We start from the raw sequence: 7,311 nt of genomic DNA, 5'->3' as shown, positions 1-7,311 counted from the left end.
CAAGAAGTAGATTATTTTAGGACTTTTATTGTAGCCTTCTATAATATTAATACAGTTGTCTAGGTAATAGTACTGATTGTATATTCATCAGATTTGAAAGAAGCAACATGAATTTCTGGTCAACTACAAGAGCCAGTAAGTAACCCTCCTCCAGGTGCAATAAGCCTTCTAGACCACTAGAGGAGAGCATTGATTTATTTTTCACAGCTATGGCTACTAATAGGATAACCTGTTACATTAATGGCATATACTGTAACTGGATTGACAAGTTCATCAATGTCAAGAACAATGTCTGCATATCTAGTCTCACAATGCTCGCCTCCTTTCCCGAGGACATTTTCTGTGGAAAGTCTGAGGGTGCTGTCTTTCTGACGCTTCCTGTTTCCTTCTGTGCATAAAACGTTGTGGTCTGAAGTTGAACAAAACAGATGACTCATTATGAGCCATTAAGCCTGATAGATATAGACTATAATTTGGCCCGTAACTCCTTTAATTTTACGTATTCACTTTCAAATGGTGTACATCTAAGACAATTATATGAGACATAAAGCTTGCAAAGGGGTAGGTAACACCATTAGAGTTTTCTTGCTTTGTGATTCTATTTCTCCTGTAGAAAGTGTTATGGTTCATGGCCAATTATTGCCTCATTCTTCTCCCATTGCACAACATCCACTAAGTGCTACTGCTGAAATACTACAAACTTGTTTATAAGATGTTGTTTACACATACTCTTGTATTGATATCCCCCCCAACCCCATCGTGCCATCTTAACACAGTCATAATATAGCAAATAGAATCTTTGTAGTCAATAGCAAAGCTTTTTCTGGTTCTGACCTTATCTCCTAAAATGTTCCATCTGTGAAACAGCACAGTTAAAAATATATGGCAAATAGAAATCAAACTGGATGGACATCAGAAATAGATGAGAGGTTGAGAGTAGAGGAAGGACAGGACTAAAATCAAACAAAATATAACTATTGTAAAGTAGTATATAGTATGTATAACCTGGAAGTAGAGGCCTAAGCGTTGTTGTTCACTAGTTTTCTCCAATTAGGGGAGGGGTGGAAATATATTTTAAATATATATATATGCATGTATATATATTATTTTTAACTAGTTAAGTCAGTTAAGAACAAATTCTTATTTACAATGACAGCCTACCTGGGAACAGTGTGTTAACTGGCTTGTTCAGGGGTTGAACGAAAGATTTTTACCTTGTGAGCTCAAGGATTCAATTCAGCAACCTTTCAGTTACTGGCCCAACGCTCTAACCACTAGGTTACCTACCACCCCCGAGCTGATGTATATAAATATCTATTTACCCCAAAATATATGGGGGGTTGGAAACGATGCAAACAATTACATTGATGGAAGATGCAATATTAAAGCTGATCTACCCCCTAAACAAAATAAAACCTTTTATTTTTAAATTGTCCAGAAAGCTCAGAGGAAAATTCATGTTGTGGAATTATCACTGATTGATTGAAAACTTGAAGAAATATATAAAGACCATCCAATCATCACATTCATTGCAAAGACTGTACAGCAGGACTTTAATTCAGACATGTATTAGAAATGAAATGCCATTAGCTGTCCTCAGAAACTCTTTGTAACAAGCAGAACAGTCAGTGATCAGACAGATACTAAGGCTGCATGCATAGATGTGGCCCAGACACTCATTGTGTTGTCTGTTGGTCCTAGATAGCCACTTTTAATTTGAATAGTACTTAAATGAGGTTAGCAACTGCTGTGACTGGGCAGGCAGACTGTTGTCCTATTAAAGTCCATTTGTTTCCCCGGAAACGGAATATTTTAAAACAGGAGGACACATCAATTGAAAGTAGACCACAGATTCTTATCATGCTGGAAGCAGGGAGTCCTGACAAAGAAGCAGATTATATATATATAGCAGGTTATATATATATGCGTATATTTTATCTCTTTGGAGGATTTCATAGGTGATTTTGGTAAAATGTAAGCTATTTTTCTTTCATATATCACATTTGAATGGACTTTACTTAGGTCCAACAGCATTGGACTGAAATGCATCTAGGCAGAGGTAGAGGTAATACCGTGAGATCCTGAAATGTGACTATGCATATCATGCACATTCATACTGTGATAATGACAAATACATAGCATATCGCCCAGTCCTAATGCAGATGCCTTATGTTGTAAAGCAAGGATGATGATTCCATGTCCTCATAAAGATCCCAACATAAATCAATATCTACATCATCAACTGACACTGAATCAGTGTCCCCATTAAGCTATCAAAATGATATCTCCTGGCATTTTCATTGGGCAAACAGAATTCAGAATTCCTTAATAGTCTTGCAAAAGTTTCTCATTTTTCCAGGACTGTTTGGAATTCCCATTCATAGCTTGCCTTCCTCAACCAGTTTGTTCAGGTCTCTGCAGATCTTGGTGAGATTAGGCCAGAGAGGGCCCCCGGGGGTGTAGAGGTTGGTCAGTAGGTCTTGGTCAGAGTAGTGGTTGAAGACATGCCGAATGCGCCCGAGGGATTTAGGAGTCAGGTGTTTCTCCACAAGCTTCAGCAGGATGTCCCTACAATCCGTCAGGAGCTCCGTCATGACAGCCTTATCAAATGTGAACTCCACCTGGACCAATTAGATGGAGAGTAAGATATTAGTGACAGCACGCTAGTAATTACAACACAGTTATTATAACAGCTGTAACAGGTGCTAGTTTATGGTATTGGCTTCAGGATAGAGACTATTGTAATTGGGGCATTGTTGTTTCCGATTAAAGTCCCCTTAAGATTCTGTCCAGATAGTTGGACATTTTAGTAGGTATGATCAATAACTGTAGGGTGATGTCAGTAGGTTATATCATGCAGGCTTTAGGTTGTTGGCATCATGCAGAGTTCAAATGAGGCTCTGAATAGTTCTACATGTAAAGTTACCTCCTGGAAGCTGATTGCCGTCATGACCCCCTGGTGCAGCTTCTTCTTGAAGTCCTGTGCCAGGCTGAGCTCCTCTGTACTGAAGCGATCGTGCCGGAAGAGAACGCCCACCTTTACCACCACCTTGACCAGGTCTTTGACCACCTTCTGGGCTTCTGTGCGGTTCCCAGAGTGTATCTTGGAGACGCGGTAGAACTCATCCAGGATTTCGCTGCTGGTGTCATCAATGAACATCTGCACCATGGATTTGCTGGCCATACGGCTGAGGATTTTGTTTTGGGCCTTCATGGCCATGTCTTTAGAGCTGAAGGACTCCATTTTGATTCTTGGAAGGAAGTGGAGAGTTGATGAAACACAATAATGGGGTCAAGTGCAGTATCTGATTGTCTGGTCTCAGCCATGGCTATAGAAACAGAGCACTGAAGACAGTTATTCTGGTAAGGTTGGTTCACTGACGTACGATGGTTTTCTCTGTCAAATGACCTTTAATATAAGTGAAGGGTCCTCTGTTTTAGTCAATGACTTAAAGGTCCAATGCAATTTTTTTTTTTTTATCTCAATATCAAATTATTTCTAGGTAACAATTATGTACAGTACTTACTGTGATTGTTTTCAATTAAAATGGTCAAAAATAAACCAAAATAGTTTCTTAGCAAAGAACAACTTCTCAAGCAGAAATTTTGCTAGAACTGTCTGGAAGTGATCTGGGTGGGGAGTGGAAACCTGAAAATGATCTGTTATTGGCAGAGAGGTTTGGAACTCTCTTTCTGTTGGTTTATTAACTAATTTACCTCCTGGTGATGTCACCAGGCAGGCCAAAAATGCCATCCACCCAAAACAGCCAAAAATGTCAGGCGGTTTATTCAAAAAGCTCTTACAGTAAAAGGGCTTAATCATAATTTTCATAATTTCAGAGTATTAATCCAACCTCATAGTGTGGAAATATACATAAAACACAGGAAATGCACGTTTTTGACTGGACTAGGACTTCATAGGGGCACTTGGCACGGTTAACCTTTAATATTCACACTGAGGAAGAGGAACTCACACTGCGGTAGTATTGTTTGAAGTTGAGTTATGACCTTGGACGACCAAGATTATTGCTCTCCTGAGTTCTAGTGTGGGGGTCAAGAGGAAAAACCCAAATAAATAAATCTGCCCCTCTGCTGGCAAGTCTGTGTCAGTAGAGGCTGGTGTTGGTCGTTGGAGCAGTGTGGGGTTTCATTTGGACACATTCAGGGTCGGAGGTCAATATTGAGTATATGCTGGTCTTGGAGACAAGTTTAATGTAGGCTATCATATTCATACACCTCCTCTTGCATCACTCTCTTTACCTTGCCCTTACGTCCACTCTTTCTAGAAGAGATTCTCTCCTACTTCCAAAGTAGATAATACAGCAACAATGCAGGAATGTAGCCCTTTTGGGAAAAATAAGGAAAAATGACTGTGTATTATCTCAACTTAAATTAAGTTCAAATTTCCATCATTTTGGCCTATGACCTTAATCCTGATGACATATTCTCTCTAGAATCTTCTGAATAGCTCATCATGTAGCATTGCACAGCACATAAAGTACTGTAATTGTAGGGGTTAACATCGCTTCACTCACAAGTCCAGTGGCACAAATGGATAAAAGTGCAGACAATGATTTAATTGGTCCTGTAATCTGTTTGATCTTCTATTCCTCAAGGGATGTTTTCAATGGAACACTCTGTGACTCAGAGTGACATTCTGTATGGTTGCTCTGATACCAACAGGAAGTATGATAAACAGCCTTTGGAGTTAGTTGGTTCTGATAGCCTGAAGGGAAAAAGTCTTTGTACAGTAGAGGAAGTCTAAGACACACTGCAGCTGCCAGTTTACCTTAAATGCACTGACTCTGTCATAGGTGTGTTAAACATAGTCTATGGTAAAATGGTAATTTACCAACTGCATGGATAATGAAGACTCACTCTGCAAGCAGTCATCTCCATGTTCATTCAATAATCTGTGTGAGAATGAGAGGGGATTCAGACTATGCGTATTATCACCTACAACAACTAGGACTTTCATGTTGACCTCATGAGTTAGAAACCTTGATCAACCAGACACTTGAGTTAAATAAGTAGGTCAGAGACTGTATGTGGGAAATCACACTGGAAACTCTCTTGCGTATCCCTTCAAGTTTGCATTTCTAATGGTTGCGCTTCTGGGTTTGCACATAATGTCAATTTTCCCCACCCATCAGTAACTGCCTGTTTTGCATGGCAAAGGTTACAGATACCGCATCAACTTATTTGCTCCTCTTCTGATTTGAATGGACCCTGATAAAATAAGTAATGTGGATCTCAGGTGTGAGGCTTTGTCTAGTTCAGACACACCACACAGTACTAGTCTATTACCTTATGATTAACATTTTGATCACTAATTTGCCAATTGTAACACTGTGGCTATAAATTGGTACAATTAAAATGTTGAAGTGCATTTGCACAGCTCTCTCATGTGTTATTCCTTGAAAGACATGAAGCCTGACCTACATCACAAGTCTGGCGGTTTTATTTCAAAATGTGTGGCACCTTTTTACGGAAGAGTCTTACTTCCTGTGTTGAACAGCCATAAGAAGGAGACATTAAAATGACTTACAAGAAGTTGGCTACCAGTGCTCTGTATGCTGTAACTGTCTTCCCATGGCTCAAAATGGCTTGGCCTCAAACATTCAGATGACACACTCCTTCAAACAGTGAAGGACTAATTTCCTGGTGGGTGAATGTAAGCTAAAGCTAACAGAGCTAATAGTTAGCTGTCCGAGAAGCTCAAACACGAAGGCTGACAATTTCAATTTGCAACATGACCTTCTGTGTTGGCATCCTTCCGGAGAAACTTGTTTCCAAGTGTTCGAAGTAGAAATCAAATCTTACACAAAATATATTGGACAATTAAATGTGAAGTAGTGCCAAAAACAACAAGCAGTCAATTATTCTTGGACTGTGCTAGACATGGACATGGGAGATGTTTGGTTGCCTTGATTGGCTGATGCCTAATGATTTTCAACATCAAGTGACTGGATTAGGCATAGGGTTAGCCAGTAGCACATGGGTAGAACATACTTCAGGTCCCAAGAAGGCAGTAGCAATGCTAACTTATTATTTCACTATGCATACTGTATCTATTACCTTGGGTGAGATCATGCCTATGGACACCCAGTTGCATTGTCCAAACAATTTGTAAACTTGGCTTTTACACAATGACTCAGACTCTAAATGTCGTTTTTTGCACCTCATTTTTTCATGGACAGTTCCACAAGTCCAAATTTTCAGCTCATCCCCTTTGAACTATCTCTTCTTCATATTCAGACCTACGAAGGCTGATTAACTGTGATATCTGCCACAATCCCCCACCCCTCTACACAGGATGTTTTGATACAGATGTAGGATCTTAATTTGATCAGCCTGTTGCAGGACAACATTCCTGCAATACAGGATATTTAAAACTTGTGGTGTATTTGAAGTTTAAAATGGCTTCTGAAGTTTGTCGTTTCCACTTTTAAATCTTGATACGAAAAATGTATCAACCCCTACTAAAATGTTGAATAATTATAATCCACATAATAATTTACACTTCCTGTTGTTGCAGGGTTATTTTCATGCTGTAGCAAACTGGCTCAAATTAAGATCCTACATCTGTAAGAGACCAAAAGAGCTTGATGAGATTGTTGAGTACTATAAGAAATCTGTTTCCTTTCAAGATGTTGGGTAACTTCAATGTGGAACAATCGTAGGTGACATAATAGATCTTGATGCATGAATAGGGTTAGACAGACCAGCATAGCAAGCACATGCACATGCACATGCACCAACTCACAAACTTACATAACACACACTCACACAGTTGCCCGCAGATTTGTTTTTCAGCTGCTAGAAAGCTATTGTCACTACAAGGTTTTGTCTTTGTCTTTAAATGCTTCTGATAAGCACAGAAGTGGTCATTGTTGCTAATGCGATGGTCTAAAATAGCCTTGCCAAAAACCTGCTCATATGTTCCATGCATTCTCCACCTCTAGCAATGTAGCCAAGCACCCACTCTTTAAAAAGAGGTTTGACATTATGGTTAATGTCTTACATACAACAGAGTCTATGGAGTTTAAATAATGCTGTTTCGGGTCATAAATGTCCAAGCTCATTTGAAGGCACCTGTCTGCACTGTACACAGACAAGCAATTACTTGTACACAAACACGCCACAACACCTAACACTTAAAAACAGACGTAAAAATATGCTCGCCAATACACACACACACACACACACACACACACACACACACACACACACACACACACACACCTACATGCAGTTATAAAGATACGCTCTCCATACACCACACATAGAAATTCAGTTGTTGGACAGACA

The 7,311-nt window shown here is 39.5% G+C and overlaps 1 protein-coding gene across 2 annotated transcripts in view; it reads right to left on the bottom strand.

Annotated features, from left to right (window-relative positions):
- Positions 1-1,525: 1,525 nt before the first annotated feature.
- The window catches only part of LOC115173595 (tumor necrosis factor alpha-induced protein 8-like protein 2), an 8,951-nt gene continuing 3,165 nt past the window's right edge, over positions 1,526-7,311 (bottom strand). For both annotated transcript variants that reach the window (XM_029731847.1, XM_029731846.1), the window contains exons 2-3: positions 2,927-3,251; positions 1,526-2,621 (exon numbers count right to left, since the gene is read on the bottom strand). In XM_029731847.1, coding sequence (XP_029587707.1) covers positions 2,379-2,621; positions 2,927-3,244 — 561 coding nt within the window. In that variant the 5' untranslated portion in view covers positions 3,245-3,251 and the 3' untranslated portion in view covers positions 1,526-2,378. The remainder of the gene's footprint in view (positions 2,622-2,926; positions 3,252-7,311) is intronic.

Source organism: Salmo trutta, chromosome 34 (assembly GCF_901001165.1).
Source record: "Salmo trutta chromosome 34, fSalTru1.1, whole genome shotgun sequence".
Taxonomy (NCBI): Eukaryota; Metazoa; Chordata; class Actinopteri; order Salmoniformes; family Salmonidae; genus Salmo; species Salmo trutta.
The sequence above is the reverse complement of the archived record's forward strand: the minus strand, read 5'-3'. Positions and strand labels throughout refer to the sequence as shown.